The following is a 12,114-nucleotide window of genomic DNA, read 5'->3' as shown; positions in this document are numbered from 1 at the left end:
TGTGTCTTTGAAAGAGCATTTACTATTTATTTGTTCCTCAGTCAGGAGGGATGCACATCCTTTTTCTGCTTGCTAGGAGACTGCAAAGCCAGACCTAAGAGCTATCCCTGGGCACAAATTTTAATCTAGATACCAGGCATACAGCTCAGGATGATTACCATGAATTTGAATTCACAAAAGCTCTCTTCTCTCCACACCTGTTACTTGAAGAGCTTGCTAAGCCACAGAGAGAGTACACGCAGGGGAGTCTGCAGCCATGGTCCCAGACCCTACAAGTGATTCCATGTGGGCAGGTGCCCACTCCTTGCCTTGCAGAAGTGATCCTTCACCAGTCCCCTGTGCACCTTTGTCTCAAACAAAATAACCCTTTCCAGTCTGTCCACAGACCTTCCCCGTGCAAAGAGCAGAACAAAGATTATTTGCAGGAGCTCTGTGCTTTTAGAATTTAAGGGCACAGAAGAATGTTGGATAATTTATTCTGATCTTCTCTGTATTGCAAGAATTTCACCTTTGTAACTTGATCTACAACTGATGTTTTTCTTTTGACTGAAGTAGAGTCTGTTTAGCTGAATGCTAAATAAAAGGGCACTGAGCTTTTAACTGAAAATGTCTAGAAGTACAAAATTCACTAATTCTCTTCCTAGTCTGTCCCAGTAATTAATCACCTTGGTATTAAATACTGGCATATAGTTTCCCATATGAATTTATAAGGATTTAATTTTTATCCCCCTGCTTAATTTAAAGGTCTTTTAGATGATACAGTTCTCTTCCCCTCATAAAAAAACCACTTATGCACCTAATCCACTCACCTTCCTTCCAATAATCTAAATCAACTGAAACGTTCAAATGTCTTATTGTATGGCATTTTCTACAGGTGCCTAAGATTTACAGGTTTTTAACCGTCTCCCAATTTTTCAAAACACCGCTAAAATATGAATGTGAGAACCGGCTGCAATATTCTAGTGTCAGTCTCACCAATGCTGCACACAGGCACAAAAAATCTTCCAGCTTCTAATTAATACTCCCCAGCTTAGCTATTCGAGGATGGCATTAACCCTTCTGACTTTATGCTGCAATAGGAATCAATGGTTGTTTGTACCCTAAATGTTATATAGAGCCTTGTTTTGGGAACCAGAGTCCCTGCTTTTACAAGTGCAAGCCTGCATTCATCTTTCTTGCACAATTTTGCATTTGACTATGAAAATGTGCTCCGTCTAATGGTTCCAGCTTACCAAGAAATTCACGCTTCTCTCATATGCTTGCTCTAGCCTCATTACTATCCTGTGCCACCCAAAAAACATTATTAGCCTATTATTATGAGTCCCTATTTATGTTCAGACCATTAGTAAAAACATAAGGTTTCTAAACTCTCATAATTCTAAAAGCAATCGTTCAGCTCTCATTTAAACCTAGGAAAAATTAAACACTAAATACATCTCAGTTTTCAACAGTAAAATATCCCTTGTGCTTAGAATTCAGGATACTGGAGCTCTGACAGTTAATTACAGTAAAGGCATGTGTTTTGGAAATGATATTTAAAAAAAAATTATTAGGACAACACAGTGTTAACTAGTCCCCAGTACTACTATCCTCAAATTTTAAATCAGAAAAAGCCCTTAAAATAAAGATCTGATAATAAACCATATCTCAGTCAACATACCAAATGTTTTATCTTTTTTCCTGGCTGCTCCTAAATGAGTCTGATTCCAAATCAAACTACTCAGCTGAGATGTAACCTGAGCAGACCTCACAAGCAAAGGGTGGGTTTAACTGTACGCAGGGTGCTCAGTCAGACACAGGGGTCTCTCTGGAGTGGCTGGATCCATTTCCCATCAGCGTGCATTTTAATTTCAAGGTGACATAACAGTAAATGCCTCCGGTCTGTGGATGATCACCCTCTTTTCTGCTCGTGGCAGTGGGGCACAAACCATCCAGCCCCTGGGTGACAGCACATGGGAAGAGCTGCTTCCAGGAGAGCTCAGCCTTCAGCTCAGAGGCAGCACTTCATGGGGTGAAGTACTGTCTTAGTAGCTGAAATTCACAACCACATTTAATGACCACGGGGCTGGGAAATAAGCCCAAACACTTAGTGTCAGGCTTGGACTTGGGTAAAACTACAGAGGGCATGAATTCTTCAAAACATCCCTAACCCCTTAGATTGCATTTCATCATGTATGTGAAGAAAATGTGAATGTCCTCCTCTACCATTTTTCAGATGAGCTCTCACTCACAATTAATCCTAGGAAAGTGAACTGCTTGCACAAAAAAGGAACTAAACCCTTAGGAAATTGATGAACTAAAGAATAAACAAAATATCTGTAATACTTGATTTTCAAGGGCATGAATCATCCACAGCTTACGCTTGAGAATATTAAGCAGGTCTGAAAATTGGGACAATTGCTCTGTTTCTGCTGTTAAGTTGCTGCCTCAGCTTCCCTGGCCTTTACATCACCCTATAGCATCAAAATACTTTAGATGTGGTTTTTACATTGGTGCACTGAGAATTCATTCAAATTGTTGAAGTACCTTTAGGGAAAATTGATCTGTTAGCTCTAAACCTAACCTCAAAACATTAAGGCACAAGAAAGGCTGGTTTTTATCCCCAGAGTAGCTAGTTTCTCATCTGGTTAGACATGTCAGAAAACAACTCTGTTGGGTAAGGCTATCTGCTGGTGTGAACTGGCTAAGCTGGGCTGGCAGGGCAGAATTTGGCCCAATCTTCCCTCAGTTTTAAGTGACAATATGTGCTCTACCCAGCCAGTCCTCCACATCATATATACTGAACACAATACCTGCATATCTGCTGGAGTGATTTTGCCTGTCACCTTCCCTGAGGAGACAACAATACAAAACACACTTTACCCCAAGAAAAGCTACACTTACCCGATCTTCTTCTTCTCTGACATCTGGCATGGTGCTGATGCAGAGGCTGACAGCAGTGATGGCAACAAAAGAGACTGAAATACAAGCAAAGATCTTTCCTGGGATCCCTGAGTGGGGGTTCTCCACCATATCCCTGAGCTTCCGCATGCACAAACTCAGTCGGCTGTTGTCCTGGAAGGCACATTGCGTAGCTTCGTTAAATACCATCTCCCTTTCAAACAGCCTGGCCTCAGCTGCCTCTTCCTCTTTCTGTCGCAACCTCTTTTTGCAGCACCACTCCAGGTGGTCCTCTTCTATCCCCCAGTACACAAGCTCCTCCTGGAACGAAAGAGCACACATCTCCCTGAGAAGCCTCAGCTTCCCAGCTGTCAGGAATGTCATAATCGTTCTGAAGGCACTAGGATTACGGTCAAAAAAAAACTCATTGCAGCTAACGTCATAATCATCGCAGATGTCCATGATTTCATCATAATTGTTGCAAGATTTTAGCTTCCCAAGCCTGGTCAAGGGGCAGTTCTCCAAGGTGGTCCAAGGAACTTTGTACTTAATACCACCCACATTGATGATCACAAACCTGGACCGGTCATCCAAGCGAGCCAGGCAGCACAAGTCTTCTCCAGGATGCAGAAGTTTGGCCTTTTTGTAGAAGAATCCTTTCTTGGTTTGCACTTCGCACAGGTTTTCCAAGTTGTTGAAGGAGCAGGAGCTGAACTCAGGATCTGCATTCCCAGTGAGCAATGCCATTTCGTGGTACATCTGTTGAGTCCATAGGGAGGTTGAGGCTACTCAAACAAAAGCATCTGGAGCTTGACCATAAAGTCTATCTGTAAAACGGAATTTTAAAGTTACAAGAAAAGTAGGGCACTCTTAAATGATAATAATCCTATCCTCTCACTCCCAAGAAACTCTTCTCTATGGCATTACTTTTTGCCTCATTATTTTAGGACTATCTTTGCTTGATAGTTGCTTGGGGAAAGAACTTATGCTACAATCAGGTCAGCAGCCATGCTGTTACTTCTGGAGGGTTTAGTAACTGATTGAATGGAAACAAAACCAGTGTATTACCATTTTCAGAAATTTCTAGAGGTTCAAGCTATATCCTGGACATCAACGCATACTAGAAGAGAAATCTAGTCACTTGGATAAATGGCAATTTACGGTTTAGCAACTTAATAAAAAAACTTAATAGTGAATATTTTCTTGATTATTTTGGCCCCTCTACATTATGTTCCTATTACAAAAAGCCTATAGGATGAGGATAAAATGGACACTTACAGTACAGTCAGAAATGTGATTGCAGAAATGTGGGTAATTCCCAACCTGAATTCACTAAGCCTAGGTAGCAATAGCAATGAATATGTGGGAGCTGAGGGCATGCTGAGTCTGAGCTGAAACCAGAGCTTGCCTGGGACCCTGGAACTGCTAGAAACTCTGCTGTGGGCTTGGCTGCAGTTGTGGACAGGGTTCCAAGCAGCCTGTCAGCAGCTCTGAAACAGGACACCAACCTCAGAATGAAGCCGAGCTGGAAGTGACCTGGTTGCTGCTCCTACTTCTGGATAGCGCAGAACCCAACTGGTCACATTTAGACGGAATTATGTATAATTCCAGGATTTAATTTGTGCCTCCTGCTTATCCCTCCTTTAACACACCACAATCCACACTGCTACCTTACCATCTCTAAAGCTCATCGCATGCATGATTCAAAGCGGTCTCTCCAAAGCAATACTGGGATGTCTTGAAATGCTACCATGTAATCACCCAAAACTTCCCAAATTGCTCAAATATGAAGTAGGAAACAAGAAGTCAGTCTAAGATGACTGGGTCTCCACACAAAGACCTGAGCTGGGAATGGATGCAGTGATGGGGAACAATTTTAAGCAGAGGATGGAGAAACTGAGAAAGAGCTGACTACTTGTTGGGGTTTTAGGAGCTCTCCTGGGTTTTTTTTCTGTTAAAGGAATTTTCCCCATACATGTTGCTAGGGGACAAACTGCTGGATACTTAAGAAAAACAAAGACCTACCCACTGTGGGTGGGGTGCATCTGGCTACTCTTGTTTCACCTGGGTGTGTGGACAGACAGTCCCCGGTGTTTGGACTGAGAGGGAGGCTGCTTCCTTCGGCTGCTTCCTTCGGCTGCTTTTCCTTCTGCCAGAGAAATCCTGGGACCCCAAGCCCGCCTTCCCTGCCCTGCTGGGAGCCGGGCCGCGGCTGCCCTGCCCCTGCTGTTGCTTCGAGCCTTCGCTACGTTGTAGCCGTGCTCCCCCCCGCCTGCCCAGACCTCCGGGGGTTCCCACCGCAGCTCTGCAGTTTGGATACATCTCGTCTGCCACCCAGGATTTGTGCTCGTCCCTGCCGTTCCAGCCTGCTGTTCCTGAGGATCCGGCCGGACATCGGGATCAGCTGCCCAGGGGTTTGTGAAGCCTTTGTTCCATCCCTTCCCGGGATCCCAGGGCATCAGTGCCGCGTGCTCCCCGAGCTCGCTCCGGAGCGCCCCCTGCAGCCGCGGGGGAACCATCGCACCTGCCCTGCTCACCGGGAGCCGCCAGCGCCCCTGCCGGCTGCGAGCGGAACTGCACCCGAGGGGAAAGGGCCTGACAGCCGAGAAGGCTGGGACTGGGTTTGTGATTGTTTGCTGTTACTGCCATAATTATTGTTGTTTGTTTGACTGGTTCTATATATAATAGTAAAGAACTGTTATTCCTATTTCCCACATCTTTGCCTAAAAGCCCCTTGATTTCAAAATTATAATAACTCGGAGGGAAGGGGGTTGCATCTGCCATTCCAAGGGAGGCTACTGCCTTCCTTAGCAGACACCTGTCTTTCAAACCAAGACACTAGTGAAGGATAAACTGACATTTTCGATGACAGAATGGTAATCATGAGGCAGTAACTCCATAAGTTATAAGCAATATTCTCCATTCCCTCTGAATTTCATGCCTCAACCAGGAGAGAACAACAAACAAATGGGTGCTAGGAAAAACTGGAGAGGACACATTCAAACACATTCCCAGAGGAGCATCTTCCTTTATCTTTAATCAGCTCACTAACTCTTAGCTCATTAGACTTGGTTAAAATGATCTCTGACAGAGAGTGGTAAATACTTTTAGTCACAGCCTTGAATCACCCTCTAAACACTCTCACCAACCACTCTCAAACAACAACACTGCAGTAACAGTGGTACTTTTGCTTCAACATTTCTGTGAGGATCCAGTCCCTGAATTTCAGAACAACACTTATATTAGATATTTGTAAAATGCCAGAGAATGGTTGGTTTATATGCAAAAAGCTACAGTCACCTAAAGATACTTTTCAGCATTGTGAAGATTTCAGAAGAGCTAACGATGCCAAAATCTCTCCAATTTCACTTTGGGGAAGAGAAATAATTGTTTAAACATTTGTTTCTACAGGGCAACATGAGCAACAGAGAAAAGCTCCTTCATGTGGCTAAGGGCCAGTAAAGGGCAACAAGCACTGTGAGGAATGGGTGCTTTTACAGCACAGGCTCGAGTGCAGCTGGGATTGCAAATACCATTACTGTCACAGCGAGAGCGCACTGTCAGCACAGCATATGCTTTAAGGATTTGGTCTCTTGTTGCTTTCTCTTGGTAAGATAAAATATTCACTGCCACTACTGAGGGCTCTGCGCTTTTGTTTTCATGCCTCACTTGTTCCAGAAGTCAACATACTAAAAGGAGTTTACATTGTTTTGACATCAAGGCCAGGATTTGTTTTTCTCCTCTCCCCCGTGTAGCAGGTTGTTGCATAAAGGGGCCAGATACATTTCACAGAACTGTTTTGAATCTAATCTTACATGCACTTCTTCCTCCTTCAAAGCAGCAGCTAGCTCAATGTGAAAATCTAGCATGTTGTTTGCTACAAAATATCTGAATTACAGAGGGTTAATATTTTATTTTGTGGCTATAAAATATTGTTGTTTAAATGTAAGGAAGCAGCTTTTCATTTTCCTTTTTTTTTTCCTTTTTTTGTAATCATCAGTGGATAAATAGAAAGTGAGAGAGAAGTAGCTATAGAAGTAGAAAATAATATTGCTTGTGGTTTAACAGGTTGATTTTGGACACTGCTGGTAGCACCAGATGCTGGAGTTTAGTAACTAAAGTGAATTTTCTGACATCACACTTCAACATCCCAGAATCCATAACAGCTGGCAACATTTGTTTTGGAAATCTCATATTTAATCTCAGATGAAAACATAAGCATGTGAAGATAGTTGTATTTATTATTCTCCTCGGCACTTCCACCTTGTGAGCTGGCTGCGCAAGACCGGGCTCAGATGTCAGTGGAACAGCTTGTGGTGCCACTTTAACTGTCCTACAGAAAAACAAAATACTGGGGGCTCCCAATTTGGCATCTATCCTGAGAAGTAAAACAAGCCTGGAAGGTCTGCTTCTGATCTTATGTGCATGGAATGTATCATGACTTTCACTAAATATTAAAGGGTATTTCAAAATTATGTGTGTCTTAAAATACTCTCTGCATGCCGGAGTTATCTAATGTATGCACATGCCTGCAGTAAAGCATCCCATTGAAGATTAACATTAAAAGCCAATACTTCCAGAAATGATACTACATTATCATCCAGTTGGCATTTTTACTATTTAATCTGACACATGGGTACATGAAAGACTATTAAAACACAGTCTGGAATGAGCTGCCCATCACAGGGATGAAGGAGAGAATTTGACTCTATATTTGTTGTCCATAATTTCGAAGTGCTGTGGGAGAAATGCTATATGAATATTTCAGTTTGAGGACCATATACAGGGTGGGTCATACACAGTGTGGATTCTGGGTTTTTCTTAAGTATAGTCAAAATTTTTATTCACTAAGAAGTACTTTCTTTGGCCACCTATGTATGCACATGTATATATCTACACACATGCACACACACAAGTTCAGCCACATGCTGTCAATAGCAGACAGCTGAGATCTTCAAAATACAGGTATTTCTCATCAAAGATTTTAAAGATTCAATAAATGTCAGAAGCACACAACTGCTTCATAGTCTTCTTTTTGATGAATTATTTCCTCAGTGGAGAGAGGGCTATTTCCCTGCTTACTGCCTTTTCACTTTGCCTGCTTCCAGAACTGCTCTTCACACAAATATTTCTCATTATCCCATTCTGTCAGTATTGCTGCATCTAAGTCATATCTGATTTTGCACGTGGCCCCCCTGGTCTCAAGTTGCCTTGGGTAAGAATGAAAAATGAAGCAAAATCATCTCTACCAACAGGCTGACTAGCCTGGTGAGGAGAGCTTGAAAACAGTGATGAAAGGGAGGTAGTGGTGGAGCAGAGACTGCTGGGTGCCTTGGCCAGGAGAGACCTCCTGAGGAAGGGTGGCCACAGAAATCGTGTGCACATAAATGAGGGTACAGGAAAGTGCCATGGGCAGAGCGCTCACACCTCTTCTGAGAAACCAGCCTGACCAGGTGGCTCTGAAGGGCACACGCTAAAGCAGGCAGCCGGGGGGAGAACAGGGAGAATTCTTTGTGCAGTTGCACAGAAGAAAACTCTTACTCTGAGGGTGGTCAAACACTGACACAATGCTAAAAGAGGTGGTGGAGTCTATCTTTGGGGATATTCAAAACCCATCTGGACACAGTCCCAAGTAACCTGTTCTAGCTGATGCCACTTGGAGCAGTGGGAGATAAATCAGATGAACTCTGGAGGTCTCTTTCTACTTCAACTATTCCGTGATTTCGGGAACAGTCTCTTTTTAACGCTGCTGTAAATGAATGAATTAATTAAATTAATTAATTAAATTAATTCCATGTAAATTACAAAGTATTGAAGGTTTACATTTATGCTACAGTAGCAAGAGGAAGCCATGAGACCTTTTAGTAATTAATGTTTTAAGATTTCCTTTGTGAAATGAAACACATTTTGACAGAGAACAGGTAATTGTGTCATAATTTAAAGCCACCAGCATGAAACATATATTAGGGTGACCACAAGATGTTTTCTCTCAATTGCAATGAGAGTTGAGTCAGTGAATCTGTTCTGCAGTGCTCAGCCCTTTCTAGTCAGAGATGTGCTGAAACCTGACACTGCTGCCTGGAATCAAAGCAGTTCCCACTTCTTACTGTGACGTGATTTATAAATCACAGCACACACAATCACTTTAGTACTAAACCTTACACATGCACACATTTGGTGATACTACAGCTAACACTGTGGACCAAGAGGATTAGGAAATTCAGTTTACTCTTGTACTTATTACAGTCCAGTAGAACTTGGACTCCCAATAATGAATCCCTGCCAGTCACTGTGGAAACATGGAGAGGAGAGCACCTGCCCATGAGGCTTACAAAATGCAAAACAGATGGGGTGCGAGAAATACACACATTTGAAAACAAAACAAAACAAACCCCAACAAAACAAAACTGAAAAGGAGACTGGGAGGATGCGGTAAAACAGATGCAGCTTAGCCTAGAAGGCAGACTCCATGGGATTTGGGGAATTAGCTTCTGAGTTTGTCCACACTGAACATGATTATGGCTCCCTACATACTCATTATCACAGAATCGTAGAATCATTTATGTTGGAAAAGACCCTTAGGGGATCACTGAGTCCAGCCGTTACCCTGACACTGCCAAGTCCACCACTAAACCATGTCCCAAAGCACCACATCTACAGTCTTTTAAATACCTCCAGGAATGGTGACTTGTACACTTCCTTGGGCAGCCTATTCCAATGCCTGACCACCTTATCAGTGAACAAATGCTTCCTAAAATCCAATCTAAACCCCCCCGGCACAACTTCAGGCTGTTTCCTCCTGTCCTGTCTCTTGGTACTTGGAAGAAGAGACTGAACTGCACTTCACTACACCCTCCTTTCAGGGGAACTACAACTTGGACACAGTCGAATTTTACATATTTCAGTATTTATTATCAGTAAACTTTGGTACCCCTCACCTCCTAAGCCCCTGCTTAGGGAAGGCTATAGCCAAAGAAGTTGAAAAGGTACTAGAATTTTGAACAGCTCTTCATTTTGTCTGTTTCTTCATCAGAGTAACAGGAAGCAGTGACACCACCTTACACATCTAGCTGAGATGTCCCCATCTAACAGGTTTCTTGTATAGATATGGAGCACAATAGCCAAGATAGTCTTCTCCAGAGAGCATTTTATGGGTCTTAAGGAGGACGCTGAATTAGGCAGTCCAAGAGGCCCAGGAGACTCATGCTGCAATGAAGGCTGCAAAATTCAGCATGTGAAGCTGGACATTGTTGCATTCTCTGAGCATACATTTTCCTTAATATTTTCATTAATTCAGTGGAGGAAAAAAGTAATAATTTTCTTCTCTGAATATCCCTCATCACATTTATGCCACACTACATAATTAGCTGAAACAATTCAATTTGTTAAATGAAAAAATTAACTTGACTCAACATTAATTATTCTGACATGCGTCTCCATTAGACAGATTATGAGTTACCTTGTGTCACTGCACTTGCCAGAGTTCTATAGTGAAAGTATGGACATTGTGACATCTTTAAGAAATCGGAGATTTGGTTCAACTACCTACGTGAAGGTATGGGATCCTTACCTGTATCTTCATAGCTAAACCCAATCTTATTCTGCACTTCCACAAGCTTTCAGTGTCCATTTATCTTTGTACCCTAAATAGAATTGAACCATTATTTCTATAAAGCTATTTGCACATTTCAGTGGCACAGCAGACAAAGGCAGACATGCTAGGTAAAATACAGGCAGAGGAAGCACCACTTGTTTTTGCATTCTACCCAGAATTACAGAATTCTGTTCAGGCTAGCAAGCTTCAAAATTTCACAAAGGTCCTAAAACATGTATTTCACTTAAACAGAGCTACCAATAAAAAACAAGCAGAGACTGCAAGGATTAGGCAGAAAAGTTTTTCCCTACAGAATACTTATAGTATTTTACTTAAAACAAAGCATCATGTTCAAACCATGCTTTATTTGTTTAGGAGAATTAACCCTTGGTTGGTTACAAGAAAAACAGATTTGTGAAATGTGCTTTCATCCTCAGTTCATATTTCCTGAACAACTGAACAGACTGCAGATACGTACCAAGTGGGTGATGTGCTAAAGGGAAGAGACTTCAGAGCTGAGCTGTACCTCCCAGACTCTGGGAAGCTTAGACTGGACATGGAGATTTGTTTGATCCAGTTCCTGTTAACTGCAACCTTGGATTAAGTATACGGTGTCAAGAGCCTAAAATTAAAATGTGTTCTGTCTGCACTTGCTTGGTCAGTGATTGAGCCCTGTGAACAGGGTACCCTTGACCCTTACTGGCAGCCACTAGATGGTGAAGTTTTTATTCTTCCATGAATCACACACAAGTTTATTTTAGGAGCCTTACTGATTAATCCTGTTAGTATTCTGTTTAATCAGCCAGTCAGATAAGGTACTATGAGTTAGTTGCCAATCTGAAGTATTTCTTTCCCTGTTCTTAGATTGGTGTATTTCAGAATAAAAATCATCAAAATCCAGTTTTTAAAGTATCTGCTCCAGTCATGATTACACACCCACAGCTGGCCTAAGATACAATGTGAATGGCACTATCAAATGCAAAAGTGACAGACTATGTAGTATTTTAAAACACCATTGTTTATCCCTCTCACCCAGGAAATTAAACAGATTGTCTCATTTCTGTTGCCAAAATTCTGGAAGCATGAAAAACCAAACAAGTTTTGGTGTCTTTGAAAATCACAGAATTATCAGTCAAGTGTTCCAGTCAGTCTGCAGATCACTGTGGAGGAAAAAGCAGATTTTGACATGAGCTCTGGTCCTCTCCTAACAGCGATCTTTTCTCTCTGATCCATTCTACTGGTTTTTGCAATTCTATACTTAGCAGCTTCCCACCCACATGATTAATATGCTTGATTTAGTACAGAGTATAGCAACTAGATTTCTGACTAGAAATAAGAAGGTTTGACTGTGTGATGCCACTCTTGGCCCAGTTTCACATTCAGAAGTTCATAAGATTTGCTGGGGCACTTTTCCTAATAACTGTACCTGTCCTTGTGTCTCTTTCAGGGCCATTCATAGGTTTGTATGAATGGTTGTTAGATACATAGGACTGAATGGGAAAGGATGAGAGGAAATAACCTCAAATTGCACCAGGAGAAGTTTAGATTGAGTATTTGGAAAAATGTCTTCAGTGGAAGACTTATCAAGCATTGGAACAGGCTGCTGAGGGAAATGGTTGAATCAAGATCCCTGGAGACCT

The 12,114-nt window shown here is 42.1% G+C and overlaps 1 protein-coding gene across 4 annotated transcripts in view; it reads right to left on the bottom strand.

The window, feature by feature from the left end:
- Positions 1-12,114, bottom strand: part of KCNG2 (potassium voltage-gated channel modifier subfamily G member 2) — a 55,363-nt gene that overhangs the window by 20,198 nt on the left and 23,051 nt on the right. For all 4 annotated transcript variants that reach the window (XM_048295769.1, XM_048295759.1, XM_048295755.1 and 1 more), the window contains exon 2: positions 2,884-3,707. In XM_048295769.1, coding sequence (XP_048151726.1) covers positions 2,884-3,639 — 756 coding nt within the window. In that variant the 5' untranslated portion in view covers positions 3,640-3,707. The remainder of the gene's footprint in view (positions 1-2,883; positions 3,708-12,114) is intronic.

The sequence above is a fragment of the Corvus hawaiiensis genome, chromosome 1 (assembly GCF_020740725.1).
Source record: "Corvus hawaiiensis isolate bCorHaw1 chromosome 1, bCorHaw1.pri.cur, whole genome shotgun sequence".
Taxonomy (NCBI): Eukaryota; Metazoa; Chordata; class Aves; order Passeriformes; family Corvidae; genus Corvus; species Corvus hawaiiensis.
The sequence above is the reverse complement of the archived record's forward strand: the minus strand, read 5'-3'. Positions and strand labels throughout refer to the sequence as shown.